At 36.1% G+C, this 15600-nt stretch overlaps 2 protein-coding genes across 2 annotated transcripts; one reads left to right on the top strand and one right to left on the bottom strand.

The window, feature by feature from the left end:
• Positions 1–218: 218 nt before the first annotated feature.
• Positions 219–1787, top strand: LOC110864337 (protein DETOXIFICATION 56). The gene has a single exon (XM_022113385.2). The coding sequence runs from the start codon at positions 281–283 to the stop codon at positions 1718–1720; it is 1440 nt and encodes a 479-aa protein (XP_021969077.1). The 5' UTR covers positions 219–280; the 3' UTR covers positions 1721–1787.
• Positions 1788–2489: 702 nt separating this feature from the next.
• On the bottom strand, positions 2490–8052 carry LOC110864338 (ATP-dependent Clp protease ATP-binding subunit CLPT2, chloroplastic). Its single transcript, XM_022113386.2, has 5 exons — positions 7695–8052; positions 7577–7615; positions 7361–7470; positions 2867–3046; positions 2490–2793 (listed from the first exon to the last, which is right to left on the bottom strand). The coding sequence occupies exons 1-5, from the start codon at positions 7916–7918 to the stop codon at positions 2636–2638; spliced, it is 711 nt and encodes a 236-aa protein (XP_021969078.1). The 5' UTR covers positions 7919–8052; the 3' UTR covers positions 2490–2635.
• Positions 8053–15600: the final 7548 nt, after the last annotated feature.

The raw sequence follows: 15600 nt of genomic DNA, 5'->3' as shown, positions 1-15600 counted from the left end.
TTAAAACAAATAAATTTATTCAATTCAAGCATATATTGTTCCAATTTCAATTTCAATTAATATGAAAATGTAACATAAATCAACTTTTTAAAAATATACTAAAACAAATTACAAAAAAAAAAAAAAAAAAAAAAAAAATCATCATTGGAAAGTAAGCCAACCCCTTGTTTTCCACAAGTTTATTACCAATAGGAAACCCATGCATCCAAATCCCAATTGTAGTTTTCACCCTTAATATGTCTATATATGTATCACTAGCTTTCATTGCATTCTAATACTCATGGAGGAAGAAAACCCAAACCCGCACCCGCACCCGCAGCCTGAGAAACTTCTTGGAATGGCCTTAATGGAGCTTAAGACGCAGCAGGCGATTGTGTTCCCGTTGGGGGCAATGAACTTGCTATGGTTTGCCAAGCTAGCGATAACTACGGCGTTTCTTGGTCGACTTGGTGAACTTGAGTTAGCTAGTGGGTCACTCGGGTTCATGTTTGCAAACGTGACCGGTTTCTCAATCTTGAACGGTTTATGTGGTGCCATGGAGCCCATTTGTGGTCAAGCTTATGGAGCCAACAACTTCAAGCTACTTCACAAAACTCTTGTAATGATGGTTTGTTTGCTCCTACTAACATCACTCTTTTCTTGCTTCTTGTGGCTAAATGTTGATCAAATCTTGATTCATTTTGGCCAACAAGAAGATATCTCTATCGAAGCAAAGAAGTATTTGTTTTGTCTCCTTCCTGATTTGATCGTTACGTCGTTCTTGTGCCCTCTTAAATCCTACTTGACTTCACAAAGCATGACCATCCCTATCATGTTAACCTCGGCTCTCGCAGTGGTTCTCCATGTACCGGTTAACATTGTCCTTGCAAAAACTAGAGGTTTTGAAGGCATTTCAATGGCCATATGGATCACCGATCTTGTGGTAGTCATTCTACTAGCGGTCTATGTGGTGGTGGTTGAGTTCCGAAAGGGTGGAACATGGAAAGAAGGTGGGTGGTGTGAACACCGGTTCGAAGACTGGGTTCAGTTGCTAAAACTTTGTGGTCCATGTTGCCTTACTACATGCCTTGAATGGTGGTGCTATGAAATTTTAGTCTTGCTAACCGGAAAGCTCCCGAATGCTAAACAAGTGGTTAGCATAATCGCGATTGTGCTCAACTTTGATTACTTGCTTTTCGCTATAATGCTTTCGTTAGCCACATGTGCATCCATTCGTGTTTCAAACGAGCTCGGTGCAAACCAAGCCGGACCCGCCTACAAAGCGGCTTATATCTCATTGACGTTGGGCTCCGTTGCAGGGTTAGTTGGTGGGTTAGTCATGGTGTTAGCTAGAGGCACATGGGGTCGTCTATTTAGCCATGATAAGGCGATCGTGAGAGGCGTCGGGAATGCAATGTTGTGGATGGCTTTGCTAGAGGTGGTGAATTTCCCATTGGCGGTTTGTGGCGGGATTGTGAGGGGAACCGCTAGGCCGTGGTTGGGGATGTATGCAAACATCGGCGGCTTCTACCTATTAGCATTGCCTTTAGGTGTGGTTTTAGCTTTTAAGGTTCATATGGGACTCCAAGGATTGTTGATAGGTTTCATAGCCGGCGTTTCGGGTTGTTTGATGTTGCTATTAGTGTTCATTTCAAGGATTAATTGGGCCGAGGAAGCCGATAAGGCACAAAGATTTGCCGCTCCGGAGTATGTTAAAGATGAAAACATTGCCAAAACATGAGCAAAATGTGTAAACTTTCATCAAGATTGTACATTAAAGATTGTAGTATTTTTCATGATTTTTTCCAGTTTTAGAACCGAGCCCGAGCCCGGGAGTCCGAGACACAACATTACCGGTTGCGTCTTTCAGCCTAAAAGGTGAAACAAATCATGAAAGTGAATAGGAGATTAGGAACACTAATCCTAATAGGATTGCATTAACATATACCTTTGTTACAAAGAAAGCATTAACAATAGATATGCATAAAGTAGGACCCAAATGCACACTAATATAGTCTACAATAACAAGTATGTGGGTAAGAATGGTCAACATACTTTTAGAGTGTAACAAAACAAGGATCCCACTACCTACAAATTGGGCTTTTAAAAGCTCAAAAATTGTGTTTTTCTAGCTCAAAAGAGTAAATTACGTTTTTGGCCCCTGTGGTTATATCACTTTTACTATATTAGCCCAAAATAAGAATTTTTAACATATCTGTCCTCATGGTCTCTATAACTAACCATTTTGGCCCCTAAGTCTAACCATTTTGGCCCCCATTGTCTCTATAACTAACTATTTTGGCCCCCATGATCTCTAGACTTAGGGGCTAAAATGGTTAGTTATAGAGACCATGGGGGCAGATATGTTAAAAATTCTTATTTTGGGCCAATATAGTAAAAGTGATATAACCACAAGGGCCAAAAACGTAATTTACTCAGCTCAAAATATCTATCATCACAATTCACAAGTACACTAATGTACTATGCAAGTTGGACTCTTAAAAAATACATTTGAACAAAGAAACAAGAACAAGATTCTAATTATTAAAAAAATGGTATAAAGATAACATAAATCAAATTATCACAACATTTACCGGATTTAAACGGTTAGGAAGAAAAGAGTTTATGAGCGAAACAATGCATGCTAATGAAGCGGTTAATCTTCAACAAACCCTGGTTTTGAAATCAAAGCGTGAAGTTCTTGGGCTTTCTCGTCGTTAAAACCGAGCGTAGCCATTATTTTGTATCCCGCTCCTTCCTTTTCAGACCATACGCCGAGAAGCAGGTGAGACGTTGTAATTTCCCCATCATCACCTAAATTCATAGCCATTATTTGAGTTTATTAGCATCCTGCTTGAGTTTTTTATAGCACAGTATAGAAACTTGCCTGATTTGAGTTTCTCATCGACGGCCCAATCAAGGGCTTTTTGAGCCGATTCGGTTAGAGGAGGATGTTCGGGACTGAAATAGAAGTAGTCGGGTTTTCCAATCAATTTGATGGCCTCTTCGCGCACTTTGCCAAGTGTAAACCCGTTTGCACGCAAAAGTTTTGAAGCCCGATTTGTTCCTGCAAATTAACAGAAAAAAAGGGAATTTAAATAAAAATAATATAAATAATAGACTCGTTTAAGCTCGCAAGCTCGGCTCGGGTTCGTTTACTAAACAAGCTTATTATTAGGTTCGAGCTCGGCTCGTAAACAAGCTTAAATAAGCTCGGCTCAACTCGTTTACTAGACAACTTTAAATAAGGGGTAAATGTTATTAAATATTAATAAAAAATTAAAAACTAATATTACGCTAAGGCTCGACGAGCCTAACGAGCTTCACATGCCAAGCTCGGGCTCGGGCTCGATACATAAACAAGCTTTATTTTAGGCTCAAGCTCGGCTCGGGCTCGATAAGGCTCGGCTCATTTCGAGCTTTTTCTCGAGCCGCTCGGCTTGTTTGCACCCTTAATATTAGGTAATCAGAATAGGATTATCATGCATCTGTGCGAGGACATGATCGGTGATAGGAGTTCTTGGAGACGTAGGATAAAGTTTAGGGATTTTTTGGGATGCGTATTACATTTCTCTAAGCTATGTCTAGGTGTCTTGGCTTGTCCTACCTACAATCTTTCAGTCTAAAAATCTGGTTATAACCAGGGGTATTTTTGGCATAACTGTTGTGTAGTGATAACCAGGGGTAGTTTACAACATAATTTATAAACCTCATAATAATTTAATGCCAAAAATACCCCTGATTATAACCTGGTTTTTAGACTAAGTTAGGCAATGTGATCAAAATGGCAACAAAAGGAAAAGTCAGGGACCCAGAGAAGAAAAAAAAAACTATTTGGACTAAAATGGCAATTTGGACAAAAACTCATGGACTAAAATGGCAATTTACTCTATACTACTAGTATTTATTCTATGTTTTTCTCTATATTTTTTTTTTACTTTTTTTATAATATTAAATTGTTTGTTGAGTCGGGAATGTCATTGAGTGCAGTCTCTCTATTTTCTGGGTAGAGGTAAGGTTTGCCTCCATCTCACCCTCCCCCAAACCCTACCTATGGGGGGACTTTACTAGGTATGTTTGTTTGTAATGAAATTATCATGTAGAAGATATCATTTGGATGTGGTTTTTCTTCTAATATTTAAGAAGCTAATAGATATAATAAGAGTGAATTGCAAATTTTGTCCTTTATCTTTATATCTGATTGCAAGCGGTGTCCTTTATCTTTAGAATTGACGAGTTTTGTACTTTATGTTTTCAAATCATACACGTTTTGTCCTTTAGACCTAACCCAGTTAGTTTTTGCTGTTAAATTTGATCATGTGCAAAATTTTGTCAATTCATTTTTATAGGGACTGAATGTGTAAATAATATAAATGTTTTTACTTCACTAAATCCTTGAAATGCCCTAACCTCTGTCTCTAAACTCTCCAGACCTCAAACTTGGTGATTGTTGAAAACCCACAAACACTCCTCTCAAATTCTTCATGGCTACCACAATCATATTCATTATCTTATCATTTTCACCATCCAAACAGTGAAGAAACACGACGATTGTCTGACTGGCGCCGGAAGTGAGGATTTTTGTGGTTGAATTTTAGATCTGAAATGTTGTAATGTTGATGTGTTAAGATTGCAACGGTGGTGGGTGGGTGGTTATGGTGTGGTTGCAGCGTTCGTAGGTGGGTGGGTGGTGATGGTGGGGTTGCAACGATGGTGGCGACAGGTGGTGGCGGGTGGAGGAGTGGTGGTGGGTGGAGATGTGTGAGTGGTGGCGCTGATAGAGAGAGGGGAGGAGTGGTGGTGGCGTAATAACGTGTCGTTGAATACCGATGGGTTGTTCCGGTGAACCGGGTGTTGAAAATCGGCGGCGCAGGTGCCGGAAAATATGATTTGGAAGTGGTAAACAGGAAATCTTCTTTCTGGGAAAATGGCCAAAGAAAGAGATGGTATAGGGTAAACTGTAATCGTAAGAGATAGATTGAAACTATGAGTCTATGAAATAAGAGTCTTTATGTGTGTATATATGTGTTTAGTGAGTGAATGGGTATTGAGGAGATTGAATGGTCAGAAGCCTGAATGATGAAATGAGATCGTATGTAAGAAATTACAAGATATCTTGCCATCATGGCAGAAATCCATCTCTTTCTTTCTGTCTCTAAGAACGATCTCTGCAACTATGTGTGTGTTTTGTAGTGAAGATGGAAACAGAGGAAGAGACAAAGGCCGGTGTTGGTGGTGGCCGGAGTTGGCGATGGCAGGTGTTGGTGGTGGTGTTTGATGAAGAAGGTGGGCCACCTTTTTTAAGTATTTTTTATTTTTTTAAAAAGGTTGGTTATTTATATTATCTACACAATTAGTCCCTGTAAATATGAATTGATAAAATTTTTCTCATGTGTTTGCACATGATCAGATTTAACAGAAAAAATTAACTGAGTTAGACCTAAAGGACATAACGTGCAGGATTTTAAAACATAAAGTACAAAACTCGTCAATTCTAAACATAAAGGACACCGCCTGCAATCAGGTATAAAGATAAAGGACAAATTTTGCAATTCACTCATATAATAATTAGTAAGGGTACCTAAAAGAATGAGTTAATTGCCCGGATGGTCCCTGTGGTTTCATGTTTTTCACGTTTAGTCCCCACCTTTTGAAAATAGCAGGTATGCTCCCTATGGTTTGTTATTTTGTTACTCGCATAGTCCCCTAAGTAGATGTTAGTTAGTTTGGAAATAGCAGGTGTGCTCCATATGGTTTGTCATTATGTTACTCGGATAGTCCCCTATCCGAACTATCCGAGTAACAAAATGACAAACTATAGGGAGCATACCTGCTATTTCCAAAGGTGGGGACTAAACGTGAAAAAACATGAAACCAGAGGGACCATCCAGGCAATTAACTCTAAAAGAATTAACAAGCACTAAAGAAACGAATAATCGTTGGTAAATTCAAATATTTTCCAAACTTACAAATACCCCCCAAGGGGTTATATTACTTATATAGGATATTAGGATTGCATATTTAAACAATTTACTATGTATTATTGTGAACTTTTGAAAGCAAATAAGAACTTGTGAGTGGTTAGCCGAAGAAGACATATGGTTTTGGTTATATTAAGGTGAAATAAGTTGTTTCCAATATGTAGCTTGAGATTGATTACTTCAACTGATTATTTTTCAGTGGTTTAAAACTTCCAATATTACAAAATAATCTGATTATTCGCTTACACTTATAAGCTGTAAGCATACGCTGTTTAAATAAGTGATCCCAAACACCTCTTAAGTCCTTGGTTTTAAATTACACAAGGCGCTCCAAGGCAGTTAGAATCCCAGAAACCGAAGCGCCTAGGGTCTAAGAATCCAAGGTGTGAGGAAAGGGTGCCAGCCTCACCTATGCGAGGCGCCTAATATTTAAATAATGCTTGTATATTAAAAAAAAAAAAAAAAAAAAAAAAAAAAAAAAAAAAAAAAAACTCAACTTACATACCCATAGTAATCTAGAATCAAGCAAGCGATCATGAAGGTGATCCAGTGATAGTCTATCTATGCAGTTAATGCGGTAAAAATATTGGATATCGGTCAAGGACCGATATTTGAGATATAGGTTATAGGTTATCTCAGTGAGATATCGGTAATTATAATATAATGTAGAATTTATATATATAGCAATTTAACGCTTATAATTCAGTGATATATCGGTTATATCAGTAAAAAATCGGTGATATATCGGTTATATTGGTCAATATCGCTGATGATATCGGTACCGCTATTCTGACCGATATTTTACTAGGGGACCGATACATCACCGATATTAACTGCTTAGTAGTCTATAATCTATAATTATAGTATTATGCTAATTGTTATCATTATAACCAAGCACAAATTCATCTCCCTCATCATTGATATCTTCTTCAATCTCAACTTCAACACGGCCTTTTCCTATATCATTTCTTGATTGCCCGAATCCATCATTCATCACTTGCTCTTAACTCTTGATGCTCTAACTATATAACTAGGCTCATATCCCTTCGAAGCTCTACCTAATGTCCCACCCGTTAGGTAGGATCTCAGGAGGGTGACATGAGGTCAATCCTTACCTCTATCCCATAAGATAGAGAGGCCGCTCCCAGTGAGACCCTGACTCAACAACAAACAACATGATGCGTTTGGCAATTCCCGCACGTCCCCTGTCAATCCCTCATTGTTTCCTCTAATTGTCCAAGCTTCAATATCAGCGTTTCAATGCACGATTAAAAAAGGCCCTAATTTCTTCTTCTACATCTTCTTAAAACTAACCATATACATTCATTCATGCATGATCACAAAAGACAACATTTCCATAATAAATACATTAACAAAAAAAGAGAAATATTTACACTAACCTTCAACCAAAATCCCCATAAGTATAGCTTCAGTACCAGTAATCGAAAACTTGAGCTTTCTCGCCTCCAATTCCCCCATTGCAAACGACTTTATTCCTTTCAACGACCATCTAAATTACCTCAAATTCAACCCCAATTCATTCACTTGAATAAAAAATTAATCAATAAATTAAAACCCCTAATTTTCAACAAAAATTACAAGAATACAAAACTCACTTGGGAACTTTATCAGTTGAATTAATCCTCTCTGGATTCCTACAACCAAAAAAAAAAATCAAATTTAATAATTTGTTATCAGATTCATGCAATAAGAGTTGAAGAAAGAAAAACTCACGCAGTTGGGAGGCTGAAAGTGACGTTGGCGGAAACGGGTCGGGTCTTGGGAAGACGGGGTCGGGTATGGGAGTGTTTAAGGGGGAATTTGGTTACTACACCTAACCACTGAGACTGTAAGTTTTGTGTGGGTATTTGGGAAATTGAAGAAAACGGGTCGGGTTTGTTGAAGGAATGATGATGGGAGCATGTAGTAGCAGAGGAAAAGAGAGAATGAGAAGACATTCTTTTTGGTCGGGTCAGAAAAAAACTTTGGGGTTGCTTTTGGGTAAGAACAAGGGTATCTTGATATGGAAAGAAGAAGAAGAAAATAAAACTACCTGAACGACGTCGTCTCGGGTTTTTTTTTCTTCTTTTTTGGCTGATTTGAAACTAGAAGATTGTGGGGGGCTTTCAAACGAGCTGAGGTCCACTCGAAAAAAAAAAAAAACTCAAAGCCGAGCGTAAAAATAAGCTCGTTTAATAAACGAGCTCGAGTCTCGCTTATCAAGTTTGAGCCGGCTCGTGAGCCTAAACAAGTTTTATGTTTATATATTTTTTTATTAATATATTCAGTATATATTAAATAATAATAATTACCATTTATTAAAGTAACTAAATTATACATATAATAATAATCATAACTAATAAAAATTAATTAATAACTACTAAACAAATTGAGCCCGAGTCAAGCTCGAGCTTCAAAAATTACTTACGAGCCGAGCTCAAGCTTGAGCCTAGTCGAGTTCGGGCTCGTTTGCACCCATATCTTGAGAAACTATGGACAATATAGTTTAGTTTAGAGGGTGATATATCATTTTTGTGTGAAATAGAGTTAGGCAATTCATGAGCATATAGTTCAGAGTTAAACCACTCGTAATATTTTGGTTTCGTTTTGATTTTAACGCTTTGTTTTAGTTTATGTTGATGAGAAAATATTATAGACAGCTTGACCTAAACTGCTAAAATCAAATCGTGAATACCATTGTGTATGATACATTAAAAACATGGCATGTAAGTATCAAGATTTGTGATAATGCAGAGTAGAACATCAAGCAAAAGTACCGATCACAACGAACTATGTGAAAAGAAAAACTAAATAACTGAATTAACTGAACCAATTGAAAAACCATTATTTCCGTTAGTTTGTTCTTTATGTAACCAAGTATTAGGAATTATTTCACATATTGTTATAGACTTATATCTATCGGATTAGGTTCAAACGTGAACAAAATCCCAAGAGTGAACTGCGTGAACTGATCTGGGCCCTTGATTTTTATGATCTTGAGATTAAAGTTAGTGGCATGATAGTAATTATTTGGTTAATTTTTTTCATTTAATTAAATACAAAAAGGGCATATGTGTAATTTCAATCTTAAATTGATTGCATAAATCTCTCACAAATCAAGTAATCAATTATCTTCTTAAATTGATTGCATAAATCTCTCACAAATAAAATCAAGGATTAGGAAAAATGTAACTTAGTTCAATTATTAAAATAATTATTTGTTTAAATGCGATGTACACATGTGTATTCTGATTTTACCCTCTTTTTAATGCGGTGTACACATGTGTATATCGTCTGTTTTTGTGATATCTCAGAATTTTTTTTGTATTGAATGTTGATGTACACCTGTGAATTACTGTACACATATGTAACGATGCTGAGTACACATGTGTATTATTCTATTTATATCCAAGTACACATGTGTATACCGTTGAAATATATCAAAATTTGAATTCTGATGATGAAATCTGAAATAAAAATTAAAATGGAAATATGGTGATTTGTTGTTTGTTTTGATAATTATCTTATTAATAAATAAACATAATGTGGATAATGAATTTAAATTAGGAAAGATGTAACTTAATTCAATTATTAAAATAATGATTTAAATCTAATTTTTTATATAATTACAATCCTACCCTTAACAACTAAAAAGGAAATCAAGGGTCCATATCTGTTCACGCAGTTCACTCTTGGGAGGTTGTTCACGCTGGAACCCTACCCTATATCTATCTATATAAATGATACAAGTTAACTATTATTTAAAAAAAAAAAACATTTTTATTTTACCTTTTATACGTGATATATTATATGCCAAAAAACCTTGTTAGTTTTTTATAGATAATATACAACATGCCCGTTGATCTTGTTTATAAACTAGTCTTAACACTCCCGCATTGTGAGGCAGGAGACATAAAACCATGCTACTAGCGTTGCGGGACGGGAGACCTAAAACCGTGTTAAGTAACAACCAAACGACGACTAAAACCAGGAAAAAAATTAAAACTAAATCATGAATTTTTAACAACGAGTGACTCACGTGACTGACCTAAAACATAGACAAAGTCGAATGCATACCGACACATATTATAAGTTCAAGAGGGTAAAAAAAACCTGAGGGACCAAATGTGACTACCAACATCGTGCTAAGTAGCAGCCAAACGACGACGAAACCCGGGAAAAAACGTAAAACAAAAACTAATATAAAAAGTAAACTCAATTGACTTTTGTTTGCAAAATTATAAAAAAAACCAAAGTTTTAATCAAAAAATTTGAAGTTTACTATGAAAAAACCAAAAAAAACAAATCACAAAAAAAAAAAAAAAAAAAAAAAGAAAGTTACTATTACTCATGTTGTTGCGAATTAATAGATATAGAGAATTAGTGTGTTTGCTATGTTTGCTTGATCTATAACTTGGTTGAATTTATTAACCAAAATGGGCTTGATTGAACGACTATTAACTCAATTAACTTAATTGTCCTAATAACTGAAACAACTAAACTATCATTAATCTAGACCAATTGGCTATGGTTGTGAAAGTTTATAAACTGAAAAATGATGGGTTCAATCCTATAACCAAACTGAACCGATCAGTCTTATAAATGAATGTGAATTGTTCATTTGATGATGTGGATGTAATTATGTGCACGAGTGGAAAAAAGACCTGGTATTCAGGGGCGCAGGTTGGAAGAGGCCGGGGGCGTCCGAGCCCCCGAATTTTTCACTCAATAGTGTTATGTATGTAGCTTTCGTATAGACATTTTTAGGTATATACGTTTCTGACCCCCCCCCCCCCCCCGGTTCTAAAGAAATTTTTTTGGTATACACGCTTTCGACCACCCGTCGGAAATCTTAAGCTTCGCCACTGCTGGTATTCATGTGTATTCAAGTGTATTATGTACAAAGTTATGCAACCACAAACCCTTTGTTATATAACCAATTTATAGCATCTAACTTATAATAAAAGACTCCAAATAATGCCACATGTCATTCTCTCCTTCAATCTTATAAATTTTATTTATATTTGTTTAATAAACTTTTTTTTAATATTAATATTAATTAATAACCAATATATAGATCTCATTTATTTTTATTCTTATCTTTATCTAAAGTTAATAAATAACTTCAATTTTACTATTTAGACCCTTTGTCTTTTTACTTTTAACCTAAAGTTTTTCATCTTTTGCAATTTAATCTCAACTATTTTTTATTTTCAATTTTGGCCCACCATACTTTTTATCTTTACTAAGTTTTTCATTTCGTTCTAAATTTTGTGAGTTAACACACCGCAACGTGCGTGCGGGGTTCAACATTTTTTCGTATATATTTTTTCCTGTTTGACTCATTGACTGGCCCGTTGTGTCACATCTATTTTTCTGCGTTTGACAAGTTTGTCCAACACGCGGGTCCTGGATGGACTTAGTTATTTTTTTCTATGTTTTACGTTTCGGTTTAATCTCTCAGCAACGAGCGTGCGTGATTCAAAGATTTTACGTCTGCCTTTCGCCCGGCGTTATTTTTTCCCGTTTTTATTTATTTTGTTTTTACGAGCTTTTTCCGGTGTTGGTGGTCGCTGACAATTGTATAGTATTGCTACTACTTAACACAGTTTTAAGACAACCGCTGCAACGCAGGGGCTTAATACTAGTACGATGATATTTGAGCATTTGACCTCTATACCACGAAGTTATGAACTTATGATGCATAATTTGGGCCAATCCCATACGTTCATATAACTTATAGGTCTATTATTGGTATGTCTAGTTCGGCCCACTGTGTTTATTTTAAGGCGGTGAGGCCCATTTGAGAAGTTTAATAGGCCGAATAAGTGAATCACACGACCAAGATCATATGTTGTACTTGTGATATTTTTATTGTCTTTAAGATGTTTAGTATAGCATTTTAACATAACCTAGGATAATACCCCGCGGGCGTTGCGCCGCGGACAACACGTGCGGACATCACGTTAAAGCGTGCGCAGACGTCATACTAAATCGAGCTGAGTCGTTGCGTCTCTAGCTTTTGTTTAGCACGGATTATAACAAATCCATTGTGTACACATATTAGTAAGAATAACTATTCGTGGCATAGTATTCTACATATCATCTAGAAGCCGAAAAATGTGGTGCCAGTTAACAGCAAACATGCCAAACGACAACTATTTTGTCAAACCTGATGCCAATGTGGTGCCAATTATAACAAATCCATTGTGTACACACGTTATTTTGCCAAACCTTTATAATAACCTTCAAACCAATTGTCAAATGACCATAAATCTCACCAATTTAACCAAAACCCTTTGAATCTTTCAACTTCAATAATTGTACACGAACTCATTAGATCGACTTTAAAAATAAACAAAAAAAAACATACTTTTTGTACAATTATCATTAGAACCCCTCGCTCGAGCCACGGTTGTCATACCGCAACCTAATCGTCTCCATTTTGCGAGTATTCAGCCCTTCACTACTTAACCCAGATGGGTGCAATATGTATTCACTCCTGGGCTAGCTGTACTCACTGCTAGCCTAGTCTTGTATGCCTAAAGCCATTTTTCTGAATTTGATCATGTCTTCGTTGGTACTGGGCCGTGTCATAGTGTGAGCTCCCATTGTAGAACGACCAGTGTCTTGTCTTGATCCCATTATCAAGATCAGACAATGATGCGGAGGCGAGCAGAGTATCAGACACACACAGCTCACAGCTGCACATGACAATGTCCTGCTTCTCTCATCTTGTATTTCTTCCATGACACCGGGTATTGTGGCCAAGGTGGACTGCTCGACTGCCGCCAGCCCCTTGGCTCTCCCCAGATGTGCGAAAACCCGACCTCCACCTGCCCGAAGGCACGACAGTGGATTAATTGGTAAAACCTCACCTCCCATCTGAGTCGAACCGGCGCCACCCGTATTTGCTCTTCACTTGGATGCCGCAGAAAATAATGAGGAGAGTGGGAATCGAACCTGGGTCACAAAGAACACCAATTCTTTCTCCAACCACTCCACTCTTTGACAATATTTATTAGGTAATTAAAATTAAGTAGACATATTTTATTTAATTATAATTACATAAATATTTTCTAAAACATAAAGTGCAATTTGCGTCCCTGTGGTATGTGCCAAACATCAACCTGAGCCCCTAAATTCATTTTTTGGTTTTTTGAGCCCCTGACCTTATGAATTCATAACACTTTGAGTCCCTGTCGTCAGTTTAACTGTTTGTGCCAGGGGTATGACCGTCTTTTGGCATATATTAATAACACTTTGCGTCCCTATGGTATGAGTGAAATATCAACATGAGCCCCTAAATTCATTTCTTGGTTTTTTGTTAAGAAATCGTTGATTTAATAATTGAAATTAACTCTTTTAATCAATTATTAACTCGTTTTAAATAAATGCAATCTAATAATTAAATGTATACTATATATAGCAAATTATTAAAGCCTAAATTGTATATTAAAAGTAAACTTTTAATACATACAATACAGAGACAAAACGGCATACCAACTTCGTAGATTTGACGGAACTTACAGACTCGAAAACAAAAGACCGTAACATACAATACAGAGACAAAACGTCATACCACCACAAGCAATTGTGGATATTTACTGATGGGTGCACTTCGGAATGTAGCAGATATGAATGAATATAACCCCAGTGGTAGATATGTAATTAGCGAGCTCTGGAATTTCAAGGAAAATCGAAGAGCTACACTGGGGTTATATTCATTCATATCAATCACTTCCTTATGTGCACCGCACCAGTTTCTAGGAGGTTGTCAAGTGTTCTCGCCTTCGTAGTTGGTGTTTTGCGTATCTTTACATCCACAACCATTCTGTACATCGAATCAAACCAAAACCAAATAACTGTTATCATCGAATCAAACCCAAAATACCCAAATAACTGTTATCATCGAATCAAACCAAAACCAAAAATCAAAATGAGGAACACATTCAAATCATTGAATTAAACCAAAAATACCCAAATAACACATTCAAATCATCGAATCAAACCTAAAATACCCAAATAACTGATTATCATTGAATCAACACATTCAAATCATTGAATCAAACCAAAACATCACAAACAAACCTGAACAAACCAAAACAAATCAACCCTCTGTTTTTTCAAAGCAAAACAAACATGAAGAACCCTCTGTTTTTTCACAAGCAATACAAACATGAAGAACCCAAAATACCCAAATAACTGATTATCATCGAATCAAACACATTCAAATGACCAATAAACACATTCTGTTTTTTCAAAGCAAAACAAACATGAAGAACCCTCTGTTTTTTCACAAGCAAAACAAACATGAAGAACCCAAAATACCCAAATAACTGATTATCATCGAATCAAACGAAAACCAAAAATCAAAATGAGGAACACATTCAAATCATCGAATCAAACCAAAAATACCCAAATAAACATTCAAATCATCGAATCAAACCAAAAATCAATATTGATGTGTTCAAATAACTACACAAGAATCAACACCAAAACACATTCAAAAACCTCTGTTCTGAATTTAGTACCGTATTCATAACCAAAACACATTCAAATAACTACACAAGAATCAAACCGTATAATGACTTTAGTACCGTATTCATTTCGTATATGAGTTATCTAACCCGTATGAAGATAACCCTCTGTTTTGATACCCGAGACAAAAACCCACAAGAATCAAACAAAACCAAACCTCTGTTTTGATATCCGAGACAAAAACCCACAAGAATCATGTTATCGATGCGATTTAGGTATGTGATTTCACCTTGGATTGTTATCGATGAAGATGAAGATGATCAAGCTGATGAAGATGAAGATGATCTGTTCTGAAGATGAAGATGATGATGATGATAATCAATGTTGGGAGTTGGAGAGATCTTGTTGAGAAGTGTGATGATTGATGAAACTGATCTTTACATTCATATCTGCTATTAAGTGTAGATGTTAAGGGTCAAGGGCATAAAGGACTTTTCACACTTGTCAAACGGTCAAATTGACGGAACACTGACGGCAGGGACGCAAACTGTTATGAATTCATAAGGTCAGGGGCTCAAAAAACCAAAAAATGAATTTAGGGGCTCAGGTTGATGTTTGGTACATACCACAGGGACGCAAATTGCATTTTTCTCTATTATTAATTACATTTTTGGAACTAACAAATATTAGAGAAATAATAGATTATATATATTTTAGTTTATTAATAATGCACTTTATTTTCTAATTTACAAACATTTAAAACCACATAATTCAATTTTTTTTTTTAAATCACCCAAAGTTAAGAGTACAATCAACTAAGCTCAAACTTGTTGTTTATTTATAATGGTTAAAGGTTAAATGCTTGAAAATAAATTAAAAAAAATCCCATTTCCATTTCCGTGCATGAGGATAATGTCGTAGTATTTTTTACCATATAATATAGGGGTCTTGTGCCATTCAAAAAAGATAGATAAAAAGGGTAAATTGTCAAAATCGTCCTTGAGGTTTGGGTAGTTTGTCATTTTCATACAAAACAACTTTTTTGTACAATTTAGTCCTTCACTTTTGGGATTTTTTGTCATTTTCATCCAAACGTCTCACTTTTTTTGCCAAAATCGTCCCTGAGATTTGGCGTTTTTTGTCATTTTCATCCAAATGT

Source organism: Helianthus annuus, chromosome 6, assembly GCF_002127325.2.
Source record: "Helianthus annuus cultivar XRQ/B chromosome 6, HanXRQr2.0-SUNRISE, whole genome shotgun sequence".
Lineage (NCBI taxonomy): Eukaryota > Viridiplantae > Streptophyta > Magnoliopsida > Asterales > Asteraceae > Helianthus > Helianthus annuus.
This window is presented reverse-complemented; position numbering and strand designations above follow the sequence as displayed.

Bases quoted from the DNA above. Each gene is read 5' to 3' on its own strand.
- LOC110864337 (XM_022113385.2), top strand. From the start codon at position 281: ATGGAGGAAGAAAACCCAAACCCGCACCCGCACCCGCAGCCTGAGAAA.
- LOC110864338 (XM_022113386.2), bottom strand. From the start codon at position 7,918: ATGTCTTCTCATTCTCTCTTTTCCTCTGCTACTACATGCTCCCATCAT. The intron at 7,616-7,694 runs GTGAGTTTTTCT...TTTTGGTTGTAG, and splicing joins ACTTTCAGCCTCCCAACTGC to GAATCCAGAGAGGATTAATT. The intron at 3,047-7,360 runs GTTAGTGTAAAT...GTTAATTTGCAG, and splicing joins TATGGGGATTTTGGTTGAAG to GAACAAATCGGGCTTCAAAA.